The sequence below is a fragment of the Antedon mediterranea genome, chromosome 7 (genome assembly GCF_964355755.1).
Source record: "Antedon mediterranea chromosome 7, ecAntMedi1.1, whole genome shotgun sequence".
NCBI lineage: Eukaryota > Metazoa > Echinodermata > Crinoidea > Comatulida > Antedonidae > Antedon > Antedon mediterranea.
In genome coordinates, this window is record NC_092676.1 from 8167331 (window position 1) to 8183060 (window position 15730).

The window sequence follows — 15730 nt, forward strand, 5'->3', positions numbered from 1 at the left end:
GATTTTTAAATATTTTAAAAATAGTTTGTCATTTTTTTCGAAAATATTCCTGTACTAGTAGGCCTATAGTGGTTTTTACAAATATTTGTTGACATAACTGGTTATTATCTCATACTTCAATACCAAATTTACTATATCATAATTTGACATGCGTAGAACACGTTATGTGCGTCTGCGCATGTCAAAATATATATTATTGAGGTAACATACGTAGAACACGTTATGTGCGTCTGCGCATGTTACCTCAATAATATATATTTTGAAAAGTCGATATTTTGTCAATTTTCGAAAAAATCCTGTACTGCAGTACAGTGATATTTATGGAAAAATAACAAAATTTCGACCGTTTTATTTTTTGATATAACTGGTTACAATAATATCATTATCACATAATGTGTTATGCGCATATTATTTCAATAAATATTTAGAAAAGTCGATATTTTTTTAATTTTCGAAAAAAAACCTGTACTTTAGTACAGGAATTTTTACGGAAAATAACCAAATGTTGACCATTTTTTTCTCTACATAACTGGTTACTCTATCATAATGTGACATGCAAGAACGCACATAACATGTTCTACGCATTTTACCTCAATATATATTTTTAAGAAGTCGATAATTGTCCATTTTTGGAAAAAAATCCCTTACAGAGATTCTTACGAAAAATTACAACCCTTATTTTCTTGCTATAACTAGTTACTATATCACAGTTTGACATGCGCAAGCGCACAGAATATGTGCTGCGCATGTTACCTCAATACGAACTTTTTAAATTCATTTTTTCCTAAAATTGGCCAATGTCTACACTTTTATTTTTCGACATAACTGGTTACTATATCATAATTTGACATGCGCAGACGCACAGCACATGTTCTACGCATGTTAACTTAATATATATTTTGAAATGTCTACCCTTTTATTTTTTCGACTGGTTACGGTGAGTCTATAAAGCAGAAGCATTAACATTTACAACGAAGTAACACAAACAGTAACACAACTTGGTTTTTGCAATAATCTTAAAATAATACAACTTTCTTTAAAATGTACAATTTTACAAACATAAACTAAACGAATACCCAATAGTTAATGAATCAAGTTTGTAGAGACTCTATCTTATATTGTAATATAACCAATACATATTCTTTATATATTTATATGTACTTATTTAAATATGTATTAAGGAGCAGAGACTTTATACCGTACTATTTTATTTCATAACAAATACGTGTATTAACTAAATCATTTAATCAACTCACATAAATAATCAAGATTAGGACTACTTTTATCTCGGCTTATTGTTCAGCTACTTTATCTAATCATAATGTTCTTAGTGCTGTTATTTGCCAGGCACTTCCGGTAGTTTCCATCTTAGCTGGTTCATTGAGAACAGTTACAGCACTTTTTTTATACTCTATGGAACGCCAGCGGGTATTAAATATTGGAAGTAACTTATGCGTGTAAAAGTGTGAATATCTAACCTAAATAATTAAACCCATGGATATGCAAATAAGGAACATTAAGTAAGGATTAAGATGGTTTACGCCTTGCAAATTAAAAACACAAGAGTGAGGGTGCAACACAGTAGCCGATTCAAATAATAAATTTTTGTTTCGGTTTAAAGATGTATTGTCCCTAAAAATATGAAAATGAAGATTAATTAAATCAGACTTTAAATAGGTTATTTTGTAGTTTTAATAAAGTTACTTCCGTAGAATAAAAACGAAAAAGAATGTTTTCCCTTATAAAATGACAAAATAAATTCATTGGCTGGCAGCCAATTTGACTATGCTTTAAATTACGGTTTTTCAGGTAAATCATTTTTTTTAAATCTAATTTTTGGTCCAAGTGAATAACTATTATGTGACATTAAAATGGCATATTCAACAACAAAATTTTGATAATTATTTTTTCAGGGGACAATACACCTTTAAGCCTAATAATGACCATTTAAATATATGCTAATCTAAACATTATACAATTGAAAATACAAAATATTTATAATAATTTTATAATAATTAACCATGAAGAAAAAACAATACATTATTTTTTATAATATTATAGATGTCTTAAAATAAAAAATATTGCAGTAGTAGACATATTTGTAATGCTGTAAATACTATGTCCATGATAACACTCCAAGCTGCCGTAATCTCATAAGAACTTCTGAAAAACAATAGGCCGATTATTAAAAATGTATAGTTCTTTTTTTACAAGAAGCTCTCCCGCGGTCACCTAATTTTGTTCCCAAAGATGTTCTCTGAAAATTCGAAACATTGCAAAATATATGCTTATAACTGAACATAACCTTTATATATTGTTTGAAGGTTTGCATGGCGAAATCAATATCTTGATAATAACGTTTGCAGTACACCACGTATAGCCTATAGTTTTAGAAATGTTGCGTTTCTCGACGTTTCGGTCATTTATGTTTTGATCAAAGCTTGTTGATCGAAACGTCGAGAAACTTAACAGTTCTCTTCAGAATAAATATATGCGTGGTGTACCGCAAACGTTATATGAACATATAAACTAAATATTTCTCTGAAATATAAACAAATAAAAAACAGTATGATGGGTTTCGAACTTCAGTATAGTATACCATTCAGCCATAGAACTGGGCGCAGAAAATCGTTGGCATAACCTATTCTAGAATTTTTACAGAACGTTTTTAAAAACAAAATGTTCGCTTCCCGGTCACTCATTGTAAGGAGTGCTTAATGGGTCTGGATACAACTTAGGATAAAACTTAGAAACAGTATAAGTTTCTTTCAAGGTTTATCACAGAGGGCGCAATGTCAAGATAATATCTTTATAATTGTTCGTTTATACAACCACCAAGATATTTGTTTAAGGAGTGCTTAATTGGGTCTGGATATAACAAGTCTATTAAACCTTGACTATAGTTTATATAAAAGTTTCTTTTAAGGTTTATCACAGAGGGCGCAATGTCAAGATAATGTCTTTGTAATGTGTTCGTATTAATTTTAATATTACATACCTGATATTTTGGTACGTCGTGTTCCTTCTTGTCCTTTTCGTCCTTGAATGGTTTCTGAATTGAAAACAATATTATGAAATAATAATAATAATAATAATAACACTACTGTTTAAGCTCGGTCTCTGTTTTTCTAGTTTAAAAAAAAAGTGTGATGGGCAAAAATATGGTACCGGTAGTGATATGACGTCATCATGTCCATATATGGGCACATCACATTTTGTTGTCACATAAAGTTTGAAAGTGTGGAGACATCATTGTAATATTCTGGTCTTGTTTATCAATTTAATAACAAATACAAAGCATATCTCAAGCTTTTCAATTGGGTTGGTTTCGCTAAAACTTTACTTGGTTGTATAGACGGCGATTCGGCTTAATATTTGTGCAAAAGAAAAATATTTTGGCACATGCAGCGTTTTATAAACTATACTTGAGCAAAAAACTAGTTTTAGAGGGTAAAAATCAAAACGATCGCTTTGTCTATTCACATTTAAAGTCGAAAACAAATCAACAAAATACTAAATAGCATTCCAAAATGCTGTAAATCAATTAAAAGTAAAAGAATAAAAAAGCTAAAAGTAATGTATGCCACATTAATGTTTGTCCACCAGTCGGCGTTTGAATTTTTGTCTGAATACGAGCTCATGTATTATACGTATGAAACGCCATATGTGCCAAAATATTTTTCTTTTACTAATTTCGGCCTAGAACCTAGACTACATAAAAGGAACAATGACTAGACACAAGTGTCACTTTGTATTATAATCAACTTACCGGTTTTCAATGCACGTGTCCAGGATGGTGGTCTTCGTGCCGTCCAGACGCGTTTGTTAAATCCATCTAAAATATTCCTATCGGAGTCTACTACGGACAGTCTCCTAGTAGGATCCAAATGGTCAAGTGGTCTTGCTTGAATCAGATTGGCGCCTTTTGATAACACATCCGGCCACTCTAAATGATCTGATGGCTCGGAATCGTCACTTTGTGGTTGATTCGATTGTCCTCCTAGTTAAAAAAATAAGACGATATTTAAAGTTACCGCGGGAGATAACATCCAAGTTGTTTGGTCATGATAAATATAGAAATGAGATCATTTTTTGTAGAATATAAAGGCATGGTTATTTAATTAAATGTATTTATTTAATTTAACTATGCATGATCTTGAGACAACTGGATACAATGATTACATATGTCACAACGTTGAGGGCTTTCATTTCATTTATTTAAAAAATTCTGCATGGACTGTTCCCAAAAATTTAAATGTCTCCATCTACCGCCTGTACTTTACGATTTATCTTTCTGGTAGTTTTGTTGCCAAGAATAAGTGTGTGGATATTTTAATATTTAACATGCATGCTTCTATACCTCCATGTTCAAAGATATTATATTGGAATAAATGTAAATTAATTGCTTACCAAATACATTCATATTTGAATCCAGAATTCTATCCTAGAAATGACGAACATGTATTGTTTTAGTAAATTCTAGTAATAGTGAATATTCGGCAGTTAATAACACACATCACATTTGACGCATGCGTGTCGAAGTACAATATTCTCACCAATTCTTAACAACGTCATTAATTCAAATAAACGAAACGTAATCTTACTTAAGACCCCTTTTCCAGAACAACTCGATTGTTACATCATGTCATGCTACTGTAGCGTAGAAAATCCGCATGTTATGAAGAGTCCTCACTGAATCGGTCGTTTTTGTCGCGATTCTACAGCTCACTATGTCGGTCGGTTGGTCGGTCGGTCGGTAAACATTAACTCAAATTTGAGCATGCGACTGCAGCCATGTATATGGCCTTGTTTTAATACAATATATAGTTCAACATTGATTGATTGAATAAAAACTTACCTCGTCATTGAAGGGCGATTTTAGAAAATGTTCCAGTGGAATTCTTCGCGGGTTTTTGTCAAATAACACACTTTCACCTTTATCCTCTCCTGAAATTTAAATAGAGACACTCTTTCAATTTAATTACCGTATTTATTCGAATAAACACGAGTGTTTTTAGGGGCATTTATTCGAGTGAGGCGTTGATTTGGGGGAGGCGTTTATTGTTTTTTGGTGTTAACATGTATAATCAAATAAATACCCCATAGATTTTAAAAAATACAACACAATTAATATCGAGAAGTGAAAATACAGTAAAAAATGTATTAAAATGCTTGGTAAATTGTAGATCATGTCAATCAATGATAAGGCCTATTCTACTACAAACGGAAATGTGTTATTGGGTTATTCAAATGATGTTCTAATGGGGAGGGGCTACGTTTATTCGAGGGAGGCGTTTATTCAAATAAATTTAAATAAATATTGTTATATAAATATCATAGTAACTATATTTTAAATGTCGGAGAGAAACTTTTTAACTTTTTAAATCCTTTTTTTTTGTATCTTGTGAAATGTTTTATTTTAGTATATATTCTTGTTATTTGTCATGTTTGTGTTGAAGAGACACACCTTACCGGTGACAGCGTTTTGTTTAATGCTTTTGTCTCTCCTCGGCTTCGTGTCTTGTACTTCGTATATATATATATATATATATATATATATATATATATATATATATATATATATATATATATATATATATATATATATATATATATATATATATATATATATTTATATATTTATATATATATATATAAAGTACAAGACACGAAGCCGTGTATATATATATATATATATAAATCAATGATGTTGCGTAGCACTGTGTAAATTATATATAAATCATACTGTAAATTATAGAAACAGTGCTCATATTTGGAACATGATCTCATTTCTCATGATTTATATATAATTTACACAGTGCTACGCAACATCATTGATTTACATATACACAATATTATTTAAAAAACCGTTGCGAATTAAAGTTGGAATTTATTCTGACTTGTTAAGCCTCCACTGATTGTGAGGGCATTTGTTGTATGAGAGAATGTATCTGGTGGGTAAAAATCTGTGATAATACCATACATGGCTCTGTGGTCTAGTGGTATGATACTCGCCCTGTAAGCGAGAGGTTGCAGGTTCGAATCCTGCCAGAGACATTTTTTCATACAACTAAAAAATACGGAACTTTCGCCAATGAGCTATGCTCGACGCGATTATGAGATCATGTTCCAAATATGAGCACTGTTTCTATAATTTACAGTATGATTTATATATATATATATATATATATATATATATATATATATATATATATATATATATATATATATAAATCATATATATATATATATATATATATATATATATATATATATATAAATTCAAAGGCAAATTACTGAAAAAAATGACAATGCTGTGGGTATCAGTGGCTGGATCTCAATGGGGATACAAAAATAAAAAGCGAAAAGCTAAATCAAAACGATAAAGTAAACAGCCAGAAAAGTTAACAGAGCTTTCGGGCAACACTAGCCCTTCATCAGTGCAAGTGAAGGAATTTGGATAACGTCATAGTATAAAGCTGGCAAGTGCTGCCTGGGTGGACAGGAATAAAAGGAATATGACAAAGGGAGCCAGGGATATATATTTCTATTTTTTTGTAATTATTATTTTATGTTTATTGCCGAAATGAATAAAATTAAAATAAAAAAATCCTTGCCCTGGCGAATGAGTAGTGTTATCCGAAACTTTCTGACAGTTTTACTTTATCATTTTGATTTACCTTCTTGCTTATTTTGCTCATATCTCCGCTGAGATCAGCTACTGATAAACACAGCATTGCCCTTTTCTTTAATTAATATATAATAATAAATTAATATACCAATATGAAAAAGTATACATCACCTCATTAATGAAATTCAATAAAGGTGCACATATTGCTGTTTGTTTGATGATGAATTATTATAAATTAGGCGTATGGCCTATAGTATGTAAATTAGTTGAAATGGCAGATGCTCATGTCTACTTTTTGGAGCAAAATTCGAGGCTTACACCTGGAATGCTTCATGTGTTTTGCAATACAGGGTGTATGCTATTTAAAATGTTGTGCATTTTGGGAGTAGTTCATTCGCGCAATAACAGGCCTTTGCGAGATAATCGTACATTATTGTAAAATATACAATACTAAATGACGGTATAATCATTTAATATAGATTTTAATAATTATTGGATTAGTTTTAATAGTTCACTGTGAAGTTCGTGTTCGATATTAACTCCCACTTTCAGGTTTACAGACACGAACTGTGTCTACATTTACATCATCATGATTATCGCAAACACAATACAATGTCGATATAATAAATATATAATAGGCTAATTGGTTTGAATCATAAGATGTTTTGTATAGTATAACTCAGCACGCTCTTGTTAATTCTTAATTGAAGGAAATTATTAATATGAACTAAAAACATAATTATACCATAACTTTATACTATAAATATTTTATACATTCTATTATCTCGTTAAACTGTATTTATGACGTTCACTGTAAAGTAAAATAATAAATAAATAATAAAAAGAAATATAACATAATAGTAAAACAATAAAATATAAACTTTTTCATAATAAATAAAATTGATTATAAGATACCCAAGTGAATTAAGTATCACGTGAAAAGTGATATTTAATGGTGATATTCAATGGTAATATTGCATCTTCAGCATTGTGTAAACATTAATGTGCAATGCTAGGCTGGTGACTAATCCACGTTCGCAAACCTTATTATTACTGCAGCGCTGCCTTTTTGAATGGCCCTACAGCTTCCAGCCCTCAAAACGGACGCAGCGAATTAATTTAATACAAGTTTTAAAATTTAATATTGTAAAGTGTTGTTTACATTGTATAATATCCTACAGTTATTGACTTTGGTAAAATCTTCTACGGTAATATAATTATTTTTCTTCATGTTTATTTGCAAGATTAGCATTTGTTGTCGCTCAAGCCCAAGTAATCTGCCTCTACTGAACCATCTTGCGAGGCCCGGGTGACAGCAGCCCTACATCTTATCGTTAAGGTTCTTTACTTATTATCAATTTCTTATGTCTTTTTTATTTAACGGAGGATTAAATCTTTAATTGAGCATAATTGTGATTTGTGTGTTTGATTTTTCGATTGTAATCCAATAACATAAGCAATCAGAATGGTGAATAATAAGTTAGTAGCTCATTAATTTACCATCCAACGCTGATAGATTCATAATTTGATATCCCATCGGTATATTGGTGAATACATTAACCCCATTTAACCTGTATAGTAAGCGTTACGTTGAATAATTAAACATAGTTATATTTGTAATGTTTCTAATTTTATAATTTCATTCTGGACCAAGTTCGTTAGTTCATGTTCTTTTATTTTATGTTCTTTTTATTTCATGTTCTTTTTATTTCATGTTCTTTTTATTTCATGTTCATTTATTTTATGTTCATTTATTTCATGATCTTTTATTTTGTTCTTTTATTTCCCATTCTTTTATTTCATGTTCTTTTTATTTCATGTTCTTTTATTTCATGTTTTTTTATTTCATGTTCATTTATTTTATGTTCATTTATTTTATGTTCATTTATTTTATGTTATTTATTTCATTTTTCCTTATGTCATATTCTTGCTATTTCATGTTATTTTATTTCATGTTCTTTTTATTTCATCATGTTATTTATTTTTTATGTTCTTTTATTCCATGTTCTTTTATTTTATGTTCATTTATTTTATGTTCATTTATTTTATGTTATTTATTTCATTTTTCCTTATGTCATATTCTTGCTATTTCATGTTATTTTATTTCATGTTCTTTTTATTTCATCATGTTATTTATTTTTTATGTTCTTTTATTCCATGTTCTTTTATTCATGTTCTTTTATTTCATGTTATTTATTCTATGTTCTTTTAGTTCTTATTTCTAACCAATTTAATTATTACTTAAAACTTACCTGGAAAATCAGATCTACTTTGTGAGCTACGCTACAAAATGGAAAAATAATAACAATTCACGTTAAAAGTTGTAGTCGTTTCTCTTTCAAGAATTGGAAGACAATGACATAGTTAGCATACTTATGTAACTATATATACCAACTACATTAATAGAGGTGCTTATTAAGCCTCACATTGTATTGAACCAAACGGTCGAAAATAACATTATTTTCTTCTTTGGAAAAATACTAAAAATCATGATGAAAACGTATTGTAATAAATTTCAAAAAATCTCCTATAAGAGTGAAAAGTTTGTTTGAAACTTAAGTCGGACGAGTGCTCATGTGTGACGAACAAAAGACAGGATACACAGAAATAAAGAAAACAAAAAAAAAGTAGAAAACAGAAAACTAACATTAAGAATGTTGATGTTGATTTTGAAGTCGAAACTAAGTAAAATGCAGACTAATGAATCTAGTCATATAGAGATAATAACCTCTTTCCATGCTTATGCCTACTACTTATATGTTGAAGTGGGGGAAAGTATTTTCTCTGGTGGAAGCAAACTGTATAACATATAGGCCTACCTGACCGTAAAGTACTAGTGTCCGTTTTCCTATTGGTCGTGGGCGAGCACTCCATGTTCGTATGTATATTTTGTTAAGATAATCTTCTTTCTTGGTCATAGAATCTTCGATTTTAATTTCTGCCAATGACAAATTAATGGTCATTTCGATGTCCACATCTGTAGACCTAATTTCATAGGGTACTCACAGTTATCGCTAACTTTGGTGGGTAAAGCCAACTCACCCGGGGTAAATATATCTAAGCCTACTGTACTCTGTATTAAATCGGCTAATTTTTAAATGGACTACTTTTTAAAATTTGTATTTCAATAATGAACCCGAAGGAAACACTTTATGACCCAATGTATCGCCTTTGTACAGGTTCTATTCTATAATGAATCTGTATAATATTTAAAAAATTATTACGCATAATAATACTAGAAATAAGGTTTTAAGTTTTTTTTGTAACACACGTAGCCTTGTATATAATGAACTCACTTAAGTTTAAGTGCCATATGTTTTAGTAGGTTAAGAAGAAAATGATATGACGTCATTCGTGCTTTATTTTAATTGGTAAACAAAACATAGATTGTTTCTTTAAATAGAACAGTTATTACCTTATAGTACCCGATGGCTCGTGTCCCAAGCATGTTACTCAAGAATGAGCGTATAGTGGTCATTCGGTATGATACCAGGGATAGGGATGGGTTCGAGCAATTTCCATTCGTAAACGGGAGCTGCGTATTTAACAAGTCTGCCTTTTTTTTATTACCCTGACGCAAAATGATTAGGCCCTACTCATACATTTAATTAAAATGGTTATTATTAATACATTACTCACTCGAAAGGGTGTTTGTTCCTTCGCCATCCTAAAAAATAAAACATGTAATGAAAAAATAGAATCGTTTATAGGTTGATATTGATGTTTCTATCGAACGTTTTGGTTTTTATAGGCCATAATAATAAATTCAAAATAAACTGTACTCACAGAATTCATTGTTGAACACAGTACAACCAATAAGCTAAAAAGAACATACTTTAATGCGTTTGATACTACCATCGTATTCTTCCACATTTTCACTATCTAATATGTAAATAAAATAAAATATAATTTATTAAACCCATTAATATCACCCGACTCATTGTACTTATCTATATTTCTCCAGTATCATAGGAATATTTGTTCTTCACATGTATCACATAGTATCATATACTATATAAATGAAGTTGTATTGTCTCACAAAAACATGAAAAACGAACAAGAAGTCATTGGCTAGCAGTCAATTTGACATTTATTTTGGCTTTAAATTACAGTTTTGTATGTAAAAATGTATTTGTCCAATTTTTGGTCAAAGTGAATTACTAATATGCAACATTAAAATGGCATATTCAATTTATTTTTTATCAAATATTAACTTACATGTAATTATGTAAAAAAAAAATGATATTAAAACATTTTGGAAAGCGGGTGGATATCAGATTCTGTCAATAAATAAATTTAATAATTTGATAAAAAAACAATTCCAAAAAAAGGTTCATTCATATTGAAAATTAATACTGAATAATTCAGAGACTAAATCACATTATAATTTAATAACAGATCAACTTAATCACAAAAAAGATGATCCGGAACTAAGGTTTACCTTGAAATACCAGTTTGCATGCAAATTAAATATGATTAGAAAATTGTTATGACATTACGTCCACTCACAAAATCATTTTACTCGTACGTTCGTATGTTTATAAACAACAATTTAATTTTACATTTACTCTATAAACCTTTGATCAGCAACTTCCTTTGATATGTTACGTTTAGCTAGATAGAATTATTTATTTATGGGGCGTATACAGAAAAACACACACAACAGACTCACCAAAATCATGTAATATATCACAGTATTAAATAGTTTATAAGAGATTATTTGTCAATAAAAGTTTGCAAGATTTGCTAGTGTAGGTGTAGTTGACACCAGGAATTGGAAAAAGTATCTTGCTAAACCCAGAGTAGAGTTGGTCAAGTTTGCTAGTGTAGATGTAGTTGACACCACGAATTGGAAAATGTATCTTACCAAACTTGAAGTTTGGTCAAGTTTGCTAAGTGAAGGTGTAGTTAACACCACGAATTAGTAAATTTATCTTGACAAATCCAGAGTTTTTTCAAGTTTGCTCGCGTAGGTGTAGTTGACACAAAGAATTAGTAAACTTATCTTGCCAAACCCAGAGTTTGGTCAGGTTAGAGACTTGTTTTATAGTTTGCCCAACTGGTCTACACTCTATAACAAACTTTGAAACTCGGAGTTTGCTAGTGTAGACTAGGCTAATCGGCAGATTATAGAAAGAACCAAACACTTTACACCATCATTTAATTATTTGTGCATTTATTCCATTAATTAAGAGATCTGTATTGCAATTATTAAAATCTAGTCTACACTAACAGTTGCGGTTTGAAAAAAAAGCAGATTCAATTTGCTGTTACCCGTACTGCTGTTTAATGAAGAATCCTGAAGCACGTGATAAACCGTACAATAATCATTAATTATTTATCGTCTGATATAATTATATATACAAGCTTAAACAATAAATATTATTGTATCATGATGATTATAATGTAGGACAGACGATGGAATTACTATATGTTCACTCGTTTGAATAGATATTACTGAACCACGGTTTATGTATATTAATACTGCGAAACTGTAATGATTGTATTGACTTGATTAACTATGTTTCAGAAAATAATTTATATATCAAAAGTAACACAATGAGAAAACACGCTAACACTCGAAACTTCAACAATCGTATAACAGTATACAATTATAATAAATGATGATATTTTTGTTTAAACCGCAACATTTAAAGAACCAATTGTAGACAGTTTAAACGTAATCTAAGTTTTTTCTTGTACATTGAACATTCTCCGTACCGCTATGTCAATTAACGCTTTTTTCTATTTCAAAAATTTAAGGTTGCTATCAAATAAAATTTATTGCTTATTTACATGATGTGGTAGCGAGTTTAGAGTAACGAATTCGAGAGCTAGTCTTCAAAATTACTACATCCAACATTTCTTCTAAGTATTTGTCGTATATCAAGCTCAGACGAGACTAACCGTTTTTTCATCTTACAGAAAACTAATCTTAAAAGGAATCCGAAAAGAGAACTTAATCTTCTTCGTCATTCTAAATACTGTAGTTGTTTTTTTTTTAAATCTAAATAGCTAAAGTTAAGTTCTAAACTTTATTGCGCACGTTCCAAATATACAAGGCGCCCACTTACCGATCATTTGTTATGCGTACTACGGCGCATAGCGTAATCATAGATATCGTGTTTAAGGCCTTGAGCATCAGTTCGTGTTAATATTATACGTAATTATGTCACGCATTATTATATTAGTAGAATACATACAGTTAATGTGTTTGAAAACGGTAAAATGTTTTGAACCAATATGTTGCCTAAAGTAGTTATAGGAAAGTTGTGTTATTGCAAATATCATTTCGTGAACATATCCTGTCGCAGAATGCACATATTAAAGTGGGGTTTGTTCTTAAATCTACAATTATACACTCATAGTGTGTTCCAAAATCATTATTTATTTTTTATTTACAATTATTTGCAAAACCGCCAAGTTGACTGTTATACGTCTGACGGACAGTAATTTTAAGTAATATTTTGCTCACTGGATATAGGCCTAGTCGCTATAACCATTAGCATTAATATTAAAACAATGTTATGCAACAAAAACGGTATAAAAAGAGTCTATAGTGCCTCTATTGACGGACAAGTCGAGTCCAATCGAGCTTAATAAGCCATTTGTAAAAATAATTAATACCGATGGAAAACGAGAAATGAGTGACGTCTGTATACATTAGTATGTGTTTTGACGAAAACATAAATAATTAAAAACTCGAATTTTTTGGAAGTACATTGGCTGTAATTATACGATGCAAGACATCTGCAAATCTATTGATGGGCGCAAGTAAAAACATTGTTATGATAATAGATATAACATAGGTGTCTTAGTAACACCTGTAAAGATAACCATTATAAAAATTCAATCAATATAAACCTTTGAATTGTTTCTAGAATTATTATGGCATTGATTAAAACGAATAAGTACTTTCTTAATCAGTCACATGATTCTAGTACGGCATTATGTCTATCGATCATACACATAATGCTGTATCGTGTCTGCTGACTGCAACAGGACCATACCATAGCACATACATGTTAATTTAACATAACCTTCTATAAAATAATAATAACTTACTATATGAAAAAGCGAAATGACCGCGCTGGGATTCGAACCAACAACACATACATATTAATCTAACCTTCTAAATAATAATAGCTTACTATATGAAAAAGCGAAACGACCGCGCTAGGATTCGAACCAACAACACATACATATTAGTCTAACCTTCTAAATAATAATAATATCTTACTATCATGAACAAAAATAACAAAAGACCGCGCTGGGATTCGAACCAGGTCTACCGATTGGAAAGTTAAAGCGCTGACTCGTCAACAGGGAAGGTTAGTGTACTAAGTCTGTCATGGTTGCATTTACTTCGTTTCTCGATTCGTTTCCAATTATATTCATTGTCATTTTTATAAGCCTCATGATTAATTTATATTGATATTACTTTTATATTGCTCTTGCAAATTTTATATTAAATTTTACAAGCTGATAAAGCTGTACGGTATGCTTTGTTATAGTACTGGACTAATATTACTCTTTTTTTGTAAAATAACGTAATAAGGTAAAAATAAATATTATGGTAAACCGACTAAAAGTGAGAATTCTAAATTGTTGTCAGCGCCGGGGTTAGTCGACGCAAATATTATTTTTAAATAGAAATTTTAGATATTTCCAATGTAGTTCAATCAATATAGAATACTACGTATACATTTTAGAATACCCACTATCTAGTCAATCTAGACAAAAACTCATCTTATTTGAGAAGTTAAAAAGTAGCTCCGGGGTGTAAAATGGTTGATTATAAATGTAAATCTTTGCAACAACAGCGGTAACTTTTTAAAAGTGGTGCTACAGAACTTTTTCTCATGCCACCAAATGTTATAAAGATAGGATATTTACCAACATTATAAGCAAACTTAAAGATGTATTGTCCCCCTGAAAAATTTTTTTTTCTTAATTTGCCTTTTTAATGTCACCAAATAGTTAGTTACTTTGACCAAAAATTGAATCGAAAAAAAGAAGTCAAATTGGCTGCTAGCCAATGGGTTTTCGATCGGATTCAGCCATTTGTTTTGTCATTTTATAAGTGAAAACATTATTTTTCCCTGTTTTTTATTTATTATTTTGTAATTTTAATCAAATTAATCTATTCAAAGTCTGATTTCATTAATCTTTATTTTTCATGTTTTTGGGGACAATACATCTTTAGAGACATGAAAAAAGGATATATCAAAAGAAAAATCAATATTACAAAAACGGGAAATGCTATTTTTATTACAAATACTGTAGTAGTTACCTATAAAAATAAGTAAATAACTGGTGTTATCAAATTTAAACGCAAAGGTAAGACTATACCAGTTTAGAGTTACTGGTTCTAAAAGTTAGGAAGAAATTTATATCAAAATAGCAACAAGTAAAATTGAAGACCGCGTTACAAGACCGTTAAATAATGTTACTTAACATATAATAATTATAGAAATAATCAAAAAACGGACGTATAACTTACCAATACATGAAATGTCACAAAACGCGTCTGCATGCAAATGACGATGTTGCATAAATGAAAGACGAAGTATATTGAAATCCATTAAATATCACCGGTTACATGTACGAGGTGTTAGCTAACAAGTTTCAAACAAAAAAAATTATAATAATTCCACGTGTTCAAATTAGTAAGATATTGATACAACCTGGACACGTTAATTGAATTTTCTATTTCTTAAAGGTGGAGAACATTATTGCGCGCGTTGTCTAAATCTGTGCGTTAATCACGGAAGAGTTCCTAAAAACGTCGACCGTTCAAGCGTGGTGTTGTCGTTGTCACTCTGGCAACACGTTGGAAACACGTCCAGAGTAACCACAGGGATATAAATAATACATCCTTACTTGTAAATTATATTCTAGAAAAAGATAAGGTCATTGAATTTTACAAGCAAATTGATTATAGAAATTATTCTTATTCTTAATCAAGATTAAGTTAATAGTAAGCACGTCATACATTCAATCAACCGGAAGTGAATGTTTTGACCTTTCCTTTTTTTTAAATCACACGATGATTTGGTAGCGTTTGGTGCGGGGTTTAAGATGTAATTTCAATATTGG

General features: G+C 30.1%; 1 protein-coding gene and 1 non-coding gene across 2 annotated transcripts; one reads left to right on the plus strand and one right to left on the minus strand.

The window, feature by feature from the left end:
• Positions 1 to 541: 541 nt before the first annotated feature.
• On the minus strand, positions 542 to 15448 carry LOC140054047 (uncharacterized). The gene is made up of 10 exons (XM_072098866.1): positions 15135 to 15448; positions 10418 to 10513; positions 10271 to 10298; positions 9451 to 9569; positions 8884 to 8914; positions 4859 to 4947; positions 4411 to 4444; positions 3770 to 4000; positions 2999 to 3052; positions 542 to 2163 (listed from the first exon to the last, which is right to left on the minus strand). Exons 1-10 carry the CDS (start codon positions 15165 to 15167, stop codon positions 2117 to 2119), a joined length of 762 nt encoding a protein of 253 aa, XP_071954967.1. The 5' UTR covers positions 15168 to 15448; the 3' UTR covers positions 542 to 2116.
• Positions 5986 to 6057, plus strand: Trnat-ugu (transfer RNA threonine (anticodon UGU)). Its single transcript has one exon. It is a non-coding gene; the product is annotated as a tRNA-Thr (tRNA).
• Positions 15449 to 15730: the final 282 nt, after the last annotated feature.